This window comes from Podarcis liolepis (genome assembly GCF_965112155.1).
Source record: "Podarcis liolepis genome assembly, chromosome: 7".
Classification (NCBI taxonomy): domain Eukaryota; kingdom Metazoa; phylum Chordata; class Lepidosauria; order Squamata; family Lacertidae; genus Podarcis; species Podarcis liolepis.
In genome coordinates this window covers 74,932,885-74,948,083 of record NC_139561.1, presented here as the reverse complement: position 1 = coordinate 74,948,083, position 15,199 = coordinate 74,932,885, and the positions used below count along the sequence as shown (strand labels likewise).

General features: G+C 47.2%; 1 protein-coding gene across 2 annotated transcripts; it reads right to left on the bottom strand.

Moving 5' to 3' along the window:
* Window positions 1–6: 6 nt before the first annotated feature.
* ETV2 (ETS variant transcription factor 2) lies at window positions 7–13,315 on the bottom strand. 2 transcript variants are annotated; one of them, XM_083515288.1, is made up of 8 exons: window positions 12,223–13,315; window positions 11,297–11,401; window positions 7,598–7,777; window positions 6,916–6,999; window positions 5,374–5,541; window positions 3,980–4,171; window positions 3,160–3,278; window positions 7–1,890 (listed from the first exon to the last, which is right to left on the bottom strand). In XM_083515288.1, the coding sequence occupies exons 2-8, from the start codon at window positions 11,370–11,372 to the stop codon at window positions 1,705–1,707; spliced, it is 1,005 nt and encodes a 334-aa protein (XP_083371414.1). In that variant the 5' UTR covers window positions 11,373–11,401; window positions 12,223–13,315; the 3' UTR covers window positions 7–1,704. The 2 variants fall into 2 exon arrangements, with proteins under 2 accessions (XP_083371414.1, XP_083371415.1); XM_083515289.1 differs by having other exon boundaries at window positions 11,297–11,381.
* Between the last annotated feature and the right edge of the window lie 1,884 nt (window positions 13,316–15,199).

Here is a 15,199-nt window from a genome sequence, read left to right as displayed (position 1 = left end):
CATTTCTAACTTCTGCAATACGTGCTGCTGCCCTGCGATTTTGGCAGCAGTTCCTCACTTGTGCACCTGGCAGGATCCTTCACTGGTTTGCTGCTCCTCCCCAAGAAATCAGGGTTTCATCTAAGGCTGGGGATAGGAGTTCTGTGGCCTTGCAGATGTTGGGACTCAGACTCCCATCAGCCCCAGGCAGGGATAGTGGGAGTTGTTGTCTAGAAACAACTTGTGGGCCACTGATCAAGCCCCACCCCACCCACCTGAAGTAAGGCTAAGGTTTGTGGTGCTCCACAGGCCAGGTGGACATTCAGAAAACAGAAGTTCTACCATCTCACAGCAAAAAGGGAAACCACCTTGGAACATCTGCAAAGCAAATTGGCTGCCTTTTTAAAGGCAGCATGGTTTGGCACTGAAAGGGGTTTGTGTTGCTTAACCTACCAGCAATCTCTTGATTCTTTTATTAACAGCAAACATCAAGTAATTTATGTCATCAAAGATGGCTCTGGGTCTACCTTGAATTGCAGTGTAGGTGAAAGGATATTTTCACCATTTCCCAGACATTTAAACCCGCTCTGGTGTTTGTGGTGACGACTTGGAAAAATCTTACCTCTCTGAATCCTAAGAAGCAGGTTCTGCAACTGAAGTTATTCTGAAAGTTTGCCATCTTCCACTGCAGGCAGGCAAATTCACATACATACATTTGCACCCTGTCTCTCCCACTGAAAAAATGCTATGGCACCCCACAAAACAAGTGGACATTCAGAAGACATGTGGATGTTTGCTACGAATTGGAGAAATTACTCTAAAGCTGTATATGTCTATTCAGAACTAGTTCCTGTTTTTAGTTCGTTGGACCTTACTCCTGGGTAAGTTAGAGCAGGAAACTGACCAATTAGACTTGTCAATTGCAATGTAATCCTGTGCATGTTAAATGACTAAACACGATGGGGAACTGTAACCGTACTTAGATTCATGGTGCGTGGTTTTTTGAAAAGCTGCTAAAATTTTGCTGCTTCCTTTCAGCCATGGCCCCTGTGACCAACAGAGCTGAGAGACATTTTCACCCACCTAAAAATTACGCTTTGGGTTTGTTCATTTGTTTTATTTTCATACTACTACAGTACATGGTGCTTTACAAATTCTGGAAGGACAGTTCCTCTGCCCCAAGTGGCTTACAATCTAGCCACTGACCCAAGGGAGGGAGGCAAAAAAACCCTCTCTGCATATTATGAATACTGTATTGGTAAAAGATTCAGCAAATGAGGCAGTGCATGGTTTTTTGGGGATGATGGAGGAGTGGAGGAGAGACACACCAAGGAATTACATACTCCTCCCACCCTGCTTTATTTTGTTCCAACTAAATGCCCAGGTATTTTCCGCTTCTGACCAAATCTTCGTCTTTGCTTTGTTGTTCCCTGCTCCATGAGTGGGGAGCAAAAAGCGTAAACTATTACTTTGTCAAATAGTGAAACCTGCTTCAATGGACATACTTTTGGCAAACAGACTGGCCAGCCTGCAAACAGCAGCAGCAGAAAATGTCCTATTTGCAGAAGCACCAACCTTGTGCCAGCCTTGCTGTCCACTTAGCTCTTAAGCAAAGTCTTAAAGGAGCTGGCGATGTCCCCACTAGCACCTTGTTCCTTGTTTCCTACCTGGTGTTGGCGGAGGGTAGGCCCAGGGGCTTGACGATGACGACAATACTAGGCCTTTCTAGCTGTGCAATTTCTCAGCTAGTTCACCCATCGGGCCCTGGATGTCGCAGACGAAACGGTACACGTAGCGCTGTCCGCTGGTCTTGTGAATGATGTTCTTGTGATAGTAGTAGCGCAAGCCGCGGCTGAGTTTCTCGTAGGTCATGCGGGGTTTGTTCTTCCTCTTGCCCCAGCGCCTCGCCACCTGCCCATAGTTGAGAAAGAAGAATGGGATGGAAGGTAGCCCCCAACAGCGGCGTAGCATGAGTTGTCAGCACCCGGGGCAACGCAAGTAATTTGCGCCCCCTAACCCGGGGCAAGGCAAGTAATTTGCGCCCCCCCAACCCCTAACCTGCGAGTTGCCGCTGGCGCTGCCACCCAAACGACGCCGCTTGCCCGGAGGAGGAGGGGGGGTAGAGAGGCGAGGAAAATGCAACGGCCCAGCAGCTGCAGCAGCACCGGCGGAGGCGGGGCTGTGAGGAGGGGCTGCCTGGCGTGTCCTCCGCGGCGAGCGCTGAGAGCCGCTGCCTGCCGGGCGCCTTCAGCCCGGACGCGCGCACAGCTCGTCGGTTCCGCGAGACATGCGGCTCCGCTACATCCTGCACCCGAAGCTCTTCGGCGACTCCGGAGGCAGCGAGCGCACCCCCCGCAGATGTTGCGCCCGGTGCGGCCGTCACCCCTGGCACCCCCCACGCTACGCCACTGGCCCCCAAGCACTGCGTCAGCGTAAAGATCACAAGAGCCAGAGACCTGTTGCATGTTGAGTTTGCAGCTGGATGTGTTGTGCTACAGCGGCCTTGACCAGCCTGGAACCTTCCATCAACTCTCCAGCCAGCACATAGTCTGAAGTAGCTGGAGGGCACCAGCTTGGCAAAGGCTGCCTAGTGAGATGATGGCATTTTCTCCTGCTTGAGGGTAGGACTCGAACCAGTGGCTTCAAGTTATAAGAAAGGAGATTTTGACTAGACATCAGGAAGAACTTTCTGACAGCAAGAGCTGTTCAACCGTGGAATGGTCTCTCTCTGCAGGTGGGGGGGCTCTCCTTCCTTGAAGGCTTGTAAGCAGAGTTTGGGGGGCCACCTGTCCTGAATGCTTTAGCTGAAATTCCTGCATTGCAAGGGGTTGGACTGGATGACCCTTGGTGTTCCTTCTATGAACCCTATCTCCCATTCCTGTACAATACACAGGTTTTCAAACTGATGTTGATCCTGTTGACACATTCTAATTCTTAAGCGTACATCTAAGACCCCCATTTGAACCGCAAAGGTCTTTTCTCCATGTCCCTCTGGTTGGTGAGGTTGGCCCCCACCAAGGGGGTGTAGAAATCACACTACTCATGCCAGCCCATCCACATGCTCTCCTTGCCAAGGGTTCAAGGGAGCCTTGGTACACCTCTCTTGATGGGAAGGGCATGGAAGGAGTTTTCCCACTTGTGGGTTAAGTGCCACTGCTTCCATTCGCATATGAGCCTCACCTCGTGGGGGTCGCAGAGTTTGAACTCCCAGTCGTTCCCCGTCCAACGGATGAAGGCCTGGCAGGAGCCATCTTGGAGCAGCTCCAATAGGAAACGCCACAGCTGGATGGGACCAGAACCTGTCCAGGAAAGAGAAGCAAGGAGTGTTGGTGGTATGCAGGGCTTCAACAGAGCCAGTGGCGTAGCGTGGGTTGCCAGTGCCCTGAGGCAAGGCAAGTATAGCACCCCTAACCTGTGATTCCTGTCAGGGCTGGGCGGTGGTGATTTTGGTGGGGAAGGGTCTTCCCAGCAGGGAGAGGGAAGTTGGGGAGGGAACAGCAGTGGCAGCTGTTGTTGTTGTTGTTGTTTGTTTGTTTATTTCATGAAATTTTTACACCGCTTGATTGTTTTAAACCAGTAGCAGCCTGGTTGCTGTCTACTTGTGCCAGCTGGCGTCCCATTGTTGGACCCCAATTTACACAGTGTTTTTCTGGGAATCGTTGGAAGCGGTTTACAAGATTAAATCAAAGCTACAAGCATAACAATAAAACGGCCATTAAAAGCTGTTGCTGAAATCACACAGGTAGCAGCACATCAAGCCAAATAAATAGAAGGGAGCAGATTTAAATCTGCTGATCCCACCCCCCAAGGTTTCAGATCCATGCAAAAAAAAAAAAGCCTTCAGCAACACAGCAACTTTTTGAAGACCTCTGCAAGCCAAAAGAGGAGGACCTTGACAGACTTTTCCAATAGTTTGAAAGCTATGGAACAGCCTCCGAAAAGGCCCTGTCTCCGGTTTCTAGTATTGATGGGAAGGGTAGAAATCTTTCCAGACTGTTACCTGTCCGTTCCCTATGGGACAAGTGGGTGACGTTGGCTTCTGCCCAGTCTCTTGACTCCTTTTTCCTCTGGGTTCTGACCGGAGGGCCACACCGACATGAATCGCTTTCCAAGGGGATCGGTTGGCTGAAGACAGCTGGGCCAGATGTCTCTCTCCAATCACGGGGTGTCACAACCCCCAATAAATCTTGTTCTAGAGGGGAAATTATGGAAGAACAGGATTGTGAGGGTAGACTGGAAAGCATGTGGAAGATGCCTGATAAAGTCATAGAGGTTTGTGAAGGGCTCAGCATGGGTTAGGGCTTCTGTGCATCTCATGGGTGTAGCCAAGGGGAGAAGGCAGGCAGGAAGCTGCCCCCCCTAAATCATTAAAAATCAATACAAATCTGAGGTTCTGCCCCCCCCCCCAACAAAAGCCCCACCACCACAACAAAAATCTGGCTACAGTCATGGTGCCTCTATCTACCTTTGGTCCCCCTCTGATTTAGGAATGGGCCATAGCATTTGCTTTGCACATATAAGGTCCCAGATTTAAATCTCCAGTTAAATTGACCAGGTAGCAGGTAATAGGGCAGGCATCTTCCTGAGATTCTGCACGAACACTTCCAAATCAGAGTAATATTGGGCTAGGTGAAATGAACCACATTGAACTGGAGAAGCAGTGTAATTGTACCCAGCTCTATTCAAAGCAGACACGTCAAAATGAATGGAAACTAAATCATATCCATTCATTTTAACGGCTTCTCTTCTGAGTAGTACTAGCCTTGGCTACAACAGTGTGTTCGCCTTCTGCTATCAGAATACAGTGGTACCTCGGGTTAAGTACTTAATTTGTTCTGGAGGTCCATTCTTAACCTGAAACCGTTCTTAACCTGAGGTACCACTTTAGCTAATGGGGCCTCCCGCCACCGCCGTGCGAGTTCTGTTCTCATCCTGAAGCAAAGTTCTTAACCCGAGGTACTATTTCTGGGTTAGGGGAGTCTGTAACCTGAAGCGTATGCAACCAGAAGTACCACTGTACTGCAAATCAATGGTTGCTGGGAATCAGAGAGGAGAGAGCTTTGCGCTCAGATCCTGCTTTCCAGCTTCCCATCAGCATCTGCTTGGCCATTGTGAAAACAGGATACTGGATTGGATGGGCCAGATCCAGCAGGTCTTCTTTCACTCTTACATTGACGCAGACAGTGCAAACTGTTTAATGAGGCTGCGAGATTCTACTTTCCGTCCTCTGGAATCCTCTGCTTCCACGTTTCTTTCAGAACATACAGACTAGAATTGCCTTGCAGGATCAGACCAAACATCATCCATCTAGTTCAGGATCCCACAATGGCCAGCCAGGTGGGTTTCTGGGATGCCCAGTATCAGTGCATGAAGCCAACAGCCGTACATGCCTACCTGGTTCTTGCTGTTCCAGCTGACCTCCGAGCAAAGGCTGAGATGAGGGCCGTTGCTCTTCAGGGGAGCAGCGACACAGAGGAGAAGACAAGGCCTGAGGTGCAGGGCTAACATACGGGGAGACCTGCAGACTCATGGAGCTGCTGTCCTGATAGGCAAGCCTAGAATCTGAAGGAGAAAGAAACATCAACCACTATCTGACCGCTTTTCTCACCTCACACCAAGGAGCTCTGGCCCTCCAGGTGTGGCCTCTCATCATAGCTGTCAACTTTTCCCTTTTCTTGCAAGGAATCCTATTTGGAATAAGGGAATTTCTCTAAAAAAAAGGGAAACGTTGACAGCTATGCCTCCCATTTCTGTTGTCCGCTGGCTGGAGCTGATGGGAGTTGCAGGCCAATATTCAGTGGAAGATCCCTCTTCCTGTTTTGCACCTACAGCCAGAATCTGGGACAATGTAAACCAAACATCCCCATAGCATGCAGACAGTGGCGTAGCGTGGGGGGTGCAGGGGGGGCTGGCCGCACCGGGCGCAACATCTGGGGGTTAGGGTTAGGGGGGCGCAAATCCACGGGTTAGGGGGCGCAAATCCACGGGTTAGGGGGCGCAAAGTACTTGCCTTGCCCCGGGTGCTGACAACCCACGCTACGCCACTGCATGCAGAGAAAAACTAACTCCATATACAGTGGTACCTCTGGTTACGAACTTAATTCGTTCCAGAGGTCCGTTCTTAACCTGACACTGTTCTTAACCTGAGGTACCACTTTAGCTAATGGGGCCTCCTGCTGCCGCCGTGACGCCACCACACAATTTCTGTTCTCATCCTGAGGTAAAGTTCTTAACCCGAGGTACTACTTCCAGGTTAGCGGAGTCTGTAACCTGAAGTGTTTGTAACCTGAGGTGTTTGTAACCCGAGGTACCACTGTACAACATACCTGGAAGCATAAAACAACTCCCCTGTTGTATGTACCATGATTTCAGGACTCTGGCAATTTGCCAGGTTCCCTCTTTGTTTGCCCATCTGCCAGCAGATGCCAACGTCCTTTTTAAAAAATAATTTCAAGCCAGCTTTTGAACAGTAATTGCCATCTTACAATCTGCTGAACTCTTAAAGCCTTTGCCTCTTGTTGCCTAAATGTCTGGTCACTGTTGTAATTAATAGGTGACTGTTATGGCACCATTATTGTTTTATGTGTATGTGTGCGTTTATTACAGTAAGATGCTTTGATTATTTTGTAATGTATAGAAATGAAACATTTGCCCATCTGGTCTGAACCCAAAACCGTGGAGGCGGAAATGACCCGAGGCAGAGATAGCTGCTGTGGCACCTGCCAGATGTCCCTGGACCAACTCCCACCATCCCTAACCATTGGTCAATGTTTGCTGGTGCTGATAGGAGTTGTAGTTCAACAACATCTGGAGGGCATCTGGCTCTCCCTGCTCTGATGTGTCCCAAACTTCCTAAAACCGCCTACAGAGCCATCTCTTTCCTCCTGCCTATAACCAGTGGGGGAGCTTCATGCTCCGCCAGTGCCTATAACTTACCTCTTTCATACAGTGCACTGTAATCCAGGCAGGTAGAGGAGACCTGTGTCAATTCCATTACCGTATTTGTGTACTCAGGGAAGCCTAGAAAAGAAATGGGATAATATTAGTCTTGTTAGTTGCTTGCTGCTGCCCAAAGGGTCTCCAAGCAGCTTACAACATGTGGGCCCCATCCGCAATACACATTTGCAGCGGTATCGTACCACTCTGATCAGACATGGCTTCTGAACCAATAATTCTGGAAATTGTCATTTGGATGCTGAGAGTTGTTAGGCGACCTCTATTCCCTTCACAGAGCTACAATTTCCAGAGTTCTCTAGGAAGAGGGATTGGTTGTTAAACCACTCTGGAAATTGTACCTCTGTAAGAGGAACAGAGGGTCTTCCAAGAACTCTCAGCCTCTGTAACAAACTACAGTTCCCAGGATTCTTTAGGGGAAGCCATGCCATTCTTATTATTATTTGTACCCCACCCACCTGACTGGGTTGTCCCAGCCACTCTGGGCAACTTCCAACATATATTTTAAAATGTTTACATGGTATGATACTGCTTTAAATCTATAGTGCAGATGAGGCCCTGGGATCCATCAACATCTGGAAGGTCACAGATTCCCATGACTTTCCAGTGTGGCTGATGAAAAGGTCAGGATACTTTAGTGATCACACCCAGAGATATCATTTACCTTTCAAGCCCGGCGTGTGATGGAACGGCATTTCCTTCTCAAACCCTTCAAGCTCAGCTAGGTAACTCCCACCGGTCCAACTTGGCGGCGGCTGATTCACCTCATTTTCTGGCAAAAACCAGGAATCTACAGCTCTGAAGTCTTCCTCTTGGAAAACCTTCTTGTAATCTTCCATGAAATCTTGATGCAGGGGAGAAATAAAGAGAAAGAAGTAAGGGCATCAGGCTTTCATTTGAAAACACTTTTTTTTGTAGGGCAAAGACGAGGAGGTTGAGACCCTCCCGGTATTCCCGGCCTACAATTCCTATCACTCCTCCGCCACTGGCTGTGCCAGAAGGGGTTGATGGGAGTTGGAGTCCAAAAACATCTGGAGGGCCGCAGGATAAACAGCAGTCGGGGCTGAATACGGCTGCATGAAATGGTACAAGAGTTAAAGCTGGCTTGAAAGAAATGGTGTCTACATTCATCCCAAGGCTACCCCTTAATGCCAGTGTACTGCATAGCTGTCAACGTTTCCCTTTTTTAAAGGGAAATTCCCTTATTCCGAATAGGATTCCTCGTGAGAAAAGGGGAAAGTTGCCAGCTATGGTGTACTGGAAGAAGCAAAGATCACCAGTGTCAAAGCAATGATTCTTCAACATCAACTTTGTTGGACTGGTCATGTTGTGCGGATGCCTGATTATCGTCTTCCAAAGCAACTACTCTATTTCGAACGTAAAAATGGAAAGCGTAATGCTGGTGGTCAACAAAAGAGGTTTAAAGACTGTTTCAAGGCAAATCTTAAAAAATGTAGTACAAACACCGACAACTGGGAAACACTGGCCTGCGAACGCTCCAGTTGGAGAACAGCCTTTACCAAAGGGGTCATGGGCTTTGAAGACGCTCGAACTCAGGACCAAAAGGAGAAACGCACTAAGAGGAAGGCACGCTTGGCAAACCATCACCATGATCAACTCCTGCCCAGAAAACAATGTCCCCACTGTGGAAGGACGTGTGGATCCAGAATTGGCCTCCTCAGGGGCTTACGGACTCATTGTTAAAACCATGTTTATGAAAGACAATCTTACTCAGCTACAAGTGATCGCCAAAGAAGAAGAAGAAGACCCCTAACCACACAGGCTTTGCAGATCATTTGCAAGCTTCTATGATGAGAGGCAACAAAAAGCCAAAGGAAGCCAACCAGAGTTGCTGGAGCAACTCAGTCTGATGGGCAGGGTATAAATAATAAATTTATTATCATCATCATCATCATCATCATCATCATCATCATCTGCAATATACTAGGCTTGTCTGTTTTGACTGGCAGTAGCTCTTTAGGATTTCAGCCAGAAGTCCTTCCCATCATTTGTGAATTCATCCTTTTGAACTGCAGGTGCCAGGGATTGAACCCAAGACCTTCTGCAAGCAAAGCGTGTGATCTATCACTGAGCTAAACATCTCTCCCGGAAATTTCTTAAGATAAAGCCTCCTGCTTTTCCCCTGGCATTGGTGCCTAGAACTGGCAACTGTTTGCTCCACATGCAGTGGCTCTGAGCGATCACCCAGCCAGATGGGAACAATGTGTGTACACAAGTGTGTATACCCTGCCACAGGAAGTGAAACCACTTTCAAACTACTCGCTACCACCTCAGAAAATAATAATAATCCCTGGCTCTGCTTTAACGTCTTGTCCTCTGAACGCTTCCATTTGCATTATACAAAGAAGCACCGTTTTAGGATTCTCGTTACCATGTGCCCTGTGATTTCCTGAATGACGCCCAATACTGCGTTCCAAATACTGTACATTTAATCTCAGTGAATGTCTAGTAGTACATGTTAATAATGCCCACTTAAATTCTTCTACATCTCCATTTATATTAACTTTATAATTTTGTCTAAATTTATAAGGGATAAGACGCCACTGATATATAGTTATGCAGACATTTTCTTTAAGGTTGAAACTTCCTAGCAAAAATGTTAAAGAACCAGTTCCATTCTTCTTCTGCTAAAGACACACACACACACTTGAAAACTGCTCAGAAGTCATTATGGCATGTAAGTTGTATATAAATTTATTATTATTATTTCTACTACCACTAATACCTAGGGAGCATTATTTGTAACTTCCAACGCTCAGTTCCAACCATTTTGATAATTCATGGCTTGATTGCCAGTGTTGCTTCAATTTTGCATCTTACTTTAAAAAAAAGTTTATTTGTGTTAGTTTTGCATTAAATTTTGCATTTCAAAAAATCTGTGAGGCTGTTGACTTCGAGCATTTTAAGTATTGCTGAAGAGACACAGAATGTGTCGTCGTAATCATCATCATTATTATTATTATCTATCTGTATTATTTATCTGCATGCCGCTCTTCATTTGCAGAGCTCAGGGTGGTTCACAGCATGAAAACACAAGATAAAAACCCAAAACAAAGACAAACCAAACCAATAGCCCCACCCCTACCCACAAACACATTTAAAAAGGCTATAGCATCATGAATTCAATTAATGCAGGATAGAAAGCAAATGGCTCTCTCTTTATATATTTTAACCAATGCATACTTTACAGCAGGGAAAGGACCCTGCAGCCTTCCAGCTGTTGCTGGACTCCAACTCCCATCAGCCCCAGCCAGGATGGCCAAAGGTCAGGGATGATGGGAGCTGCAGTACGAAGACAACTGGAAGAGCAAGGTTTGCCCACGGGGAAGGGCAACAGCTCTGCGAAAAAGCATCTGCTTTGCATGCAGAAGGTGGCTGGTAGGTTGGGCTGGGAAGGTCCCTTGGCTGAAACCCTGCAGGGCTGCTACCAGTCAGTGTAGACAATACTGATCTAGGTGAAAGATGTTGCGTATTTAGCAGGTTAATTGCACTGCAGAAAGCGTGCTGGGGAGACCACACGTTCAGGAAACAATGAAGAAACGCAAAAATATTTTTTGATTGGCTTTAATTACAAAAACAAAAACTCCTCTTACATTAAATCTATAAGTATGACCCATCTCTCGACCCATTCACCAGGGGACTGAGAGAGGTACACGCTGCTCTTTATATACTGCAGTGGTACCTCGGGTTAAGTACTTAATTCGTTCCACAGGTCCATTCTTAACCTGAAACTGTTCTTAACCTGAAGCACCACTTTAGCTAAGGGGGCCTCCTGCTGCTGCTGCGCCGCCGGAGCATGATTTCTGTTCTCATCCTGAAGCAAAGTTCTTAACCCGAGGTACTATTTCTGGTTTAGCTGAGTCTGTAACCTGAAGAGTATGTAACCTGAAGCGTATGTAACCCGAGGTACCACTGTATACCCAATTGCTGACACAGCTTAATTAGCACAACTTAACAGCACCTGCTATACTGCTTCACAGCTGTAAAACTAGGTCATGATATTTACTCTGGCCTTTAAAGAGATACACATTTTGTGAAACAATAATGAACCTTAATATTTAAATAAACCATTCAACAGACCAATGGTCTGACTCAATATAAGGCATTCATCCTTTACTTTGACATGCCATAGGTGGGAACTGTAGGAATCACTAAAACGAAAAAAAGCTGTTCATTTATTCATTTGAGTCATTCTTTTAAAATAAAACACCTCAAAGCAACACCCAGCAGCACAATCCTACACACAGGCACTGAGAAAGAAGTCCTACACTCGTTGGCATGGGGCTGCAGCCGACATGATTAAGGGCTGAGTGTGGAAGGAATAACAGGGAGAAGCTCTTACCCAACTGTTCCACCTCTGCTCCAGTCGGGACCATTTGCAAGGGGGGCTCCATCCAGCATTGGCGCCAAGGATCCATGTCTGCAATCTATTTAGATCGATTTAGATCTGAATTTAGCAGAATTTTAAATTATTTTTTAAGGAAAGAAGTATCAAAACTAGGCAAAAGTAAGGCAGATATAATAATAAACAGATGCAACAATAGCAAAAAAAAAAAGTTAATATTCTAATACTCGCAATCAGATTGCAATACGATTTTTGCTTTCCTTCTTATTTGTGAATATCTGGACTTGCCGTCATAGAATTTCAGAGTTGGAAGGGACCACAAGAGTCCTCTAGTCTAACCTGCTGCTCTGTAGGAATCTTTTTTGCCCAATGTGGGGCTCGAACCCACAACCCTGGAATTAAGAGCCTCGTGCTTGAAGGTTAAAGTATGGCAGATGTGCTACACTGAGCCAAACCGCTGATCCATCTTAGCCCATTAAGCAGCAGTGGCCCTCCCTGATCTGGCCAGCAGTGGGTTTCCCAGAAACATGAGGGTCTCTTAACTGCAAATGCCAATTACACTGAACCTGAAACCTGTAGTACGAATGTGCATTGAGCTGCTGCCTCTCTTTCCCTGCTCACAGGCATCACCTCAGCATTAGTTAGGAATCTGCCTTGTACTGAGTCTGACTGTTGGTCCATTTAGCTCAGCATCCTCCAGGGATGCTGCTGGATCAACTCCCATGATCCGCAGCCCGTCAGGGACAATACAAGTGAGAGTCCAGCATCACCTGGAAGGTCAGAGGTTCCTGGTCCAGGAGCAGCTCTCCAGGGTTTTAGCCAAGGACCTTCCCATCCCTTGCTGGAGATGCTGGGGATCAAACCCACGACCTTCTGCACATAGAGCATGTGCTTTTTGCCACTGAGCTATGCAGGCTACTCACCACTTCGCTAGGTTCTAGGATAGCTGATCCAGTACCGCCTGGTGGCGTCTTCCTCAGCTCTTCCTCTTCTTTTCCTTGGACAACGAAACTGGCAAAGGGAGGGTGTGCGTACCTACTCAGACCTCTGAATGGTGGGATCCTGCACCATGCCTTAGGGGGGGAAATGCTGCTGGGTGCTTTTCCTTGGCCAGGAAATTCAGAGGCTGCTACTGCTGCCCTTTCTCCCTCTCTCTATTAATATCCCTCTACCCTTCCAGTTCCTCTGCCCAGCCATTGGCTGGTTTAGCCGGTTTCGTGACTTTTTTCTAAGTTTATGGGGAGGGGGAGATAGGCGTCTATGTCGTCACAGCCAGTGTGTGTGTATGTTTGTGTCTGCGTATCACGACTCTGCAGCCCCAGATCAGAAGGCCAGGTGGTCGGATTTCAGAGCTGGGGGGAGGGAGGGGGGAATCGTGAGAGGAAGCAGGACTGGTGTGTTTATCTCTAGGGACCACGGTGCAGCCAGCAGAATCTCCTTGTCAGGCTGTATAAGTAGCCCTAATAAATCTCGAAATGAGACACCGCAGCTTCCTCTGAGGCCTGTCCTGGGCTGAGAACTATGAGGCTGAGCTCCTCAACCAATTTACCTGGAAATAAGCTAAGGGGGACTTGTTCCTGAACGCCTAGGATTGTGCCGTTAAGGAACAACTTTTCCCAGGCTCTAACCAGGCCATCTAAGGTCACCACCGCCAGAGTGCCACTATTTCATGGGAGAGATTCTATCACATATTGATCATTTAGGTTTGCACAATAGCAGTGATAGGGCTGGCACTGAGCATAAAAGCTGTCGTTTAAAACAGCCTTTGCAAATCCTCAGATATACAGTGGTACCTCGGGTTACATACGCTTCAGGTTACATACGCTTCAGGTTACATACTCTGCTAACCCAGAAATAGTGCTTCAGGTTAAGAACTTTGCTTCAGGATAAGAACAGAAATCGTGCAGCAGCAGGAGGCCCCATTAGCTAAAGTGGTGCTTCAGGTTAAGAACAGTTTCAGGTTAAGAACAGACCTCCAGAACGAATTAAATACTTAACCTGAGGTACCACTGTATTCACATGTTGCAATCTACACATGCTCTGAGTGGAAATTTCAACAAAGAAGCATCTTATTTTTTATTTTTTTGGGGGGGAGTTCACAATCTGTGTGAAATGCGTTTATTGCTATAGTTTAACAACTCTGTATTGATCCTTACAGTGTAAGGGAATCAGCAGCCATCGCTTGACCAGTCGTGATGGAAAATCTTTGTGACCCCAGGAGGCTACGGGGTGGAGTGAAGGGAGGACAGACGATTTCATGGTTCCTTTCATGGCAGCTGATAAAAATCACTCGTGCTGCCCTGCCTCACAAAAAGGAACACAAAACGTGAGGCTAGGCATGTCTGCTCAGAAACAGATCCCACAGAGGTTAGTGGGACTTGCTCCCAGGTAAGTGGGTAAAAGACTGGAGCCAAGTCAAACACATAGACGCACATTTTATTTCTAAGGTGGAAAATAGGTGTGTTAAATTGGTTTGTGAATTGGGATTGCTTTACTCTATAGTAGGGGTGGCTAACCGGGGTCCCCACACATTTTGACATGTTCATACACTCAGGACACATACAAGCCCACAGCCTCCCTCCCCATCCCACAGGGGGGTTACAACAATATGAAAATACAATATTAAAACCATTTGGAAAGCAAACAAGAGAATAGAGTGTACGTTTAACAATGTACATATAATAACATGCCCTGTTGTGCTGCTTTTATTCCTCCTCTAATATATTTACTTATTGTTAAATTTAGATCCCGCCTGTTCTGCCAAAGAAGCCCAGGGCGGCAAAGAGCAAATGATGAAACAATAAAAAATAATTTTAAAAAATAATTGAAATAAAAAATGCAGACTGGGAAAGTTCTCAGAAGGCAACAAAAATATAACAGCGCTGGCTCCTGTCTAATATTCAAGGAGCTGGTGCCACAGCACTAAAGGCCTGATTCTGACATTGTGTGGAATGAACCCCCGAGTAAGGGACAATTTGCCAGAAGCCTTCTACTTCAAGAGCTCAGTGATCAACTGAATATATAAGGGGCGAGACGATCCTTCAGGTAAAAGTAAACAGAAAAAACTATACAATCTGAGTGGCGGGCGGGGTGTGTTCGAGAGGCTGAAGAAATACATTGGTTCATAAGAGTTTGCAAAATCCAGAGTTCAGCAATAAGAACCAAAATGTCTCAGAAACTTGGCGAGCTTTCAAGTTCTCCAGAAGCTTCGTTCATTGGGCAAGAGGCTTTGTGTAACAACTCGCCTGATGAAGCATTCTGGAGAACTCAGTAGCTTGTGCAGTGGCGTAGCGTGGGGGGTGCAGGGGGGGCCGGCCGCACCGGGAGCAACATCTGGGGGTTAGGGTTAGGGGGAGCAAATCCACGGGTTAGAGGGCGCAAATTACTTGCCTTGCCCCGCGTGCTGACAACGCACGCTACGCCACTGAGCTTGTGACTTTGGGGTTGGTCCCCCAATGGTACTGCCCAACTCTGGGTTCTTAAAATGTATATGCTAGGGACTAAAATGATGTCAGAGTTGGGGAGGGGAGCTTTCCACATGGGGGTGCTAACGCCGTGAATAAGGCCCCTTTCCCCTGCCATTGCTACTTGCCCCACTTCAGAGGGCAGGAGAACTCTGACCACTCCGCATCATGGTGAGTAGATCTCTCTGACCCCCTGCATAGAGCACATGCAGATGGTCTCTGCCCTCAGGCTTGCAACTGCAGCACACAAAAGAAAAAGGGAGTGAGGAGGGAAGAGGAAAAAAGCAAACAAACACAGCTGCCAGTTCTTAAAGCTACATAGTCGTTTTTTTTTCATCCCCTCAGGCAGGAGAGCACCACACCATGCATTCTACTGGGTGTCAGGGTGGGGGAAGCACTTCTCAAAGTCCTGGCAGCTCAGAAGAGAGAGTGCCAG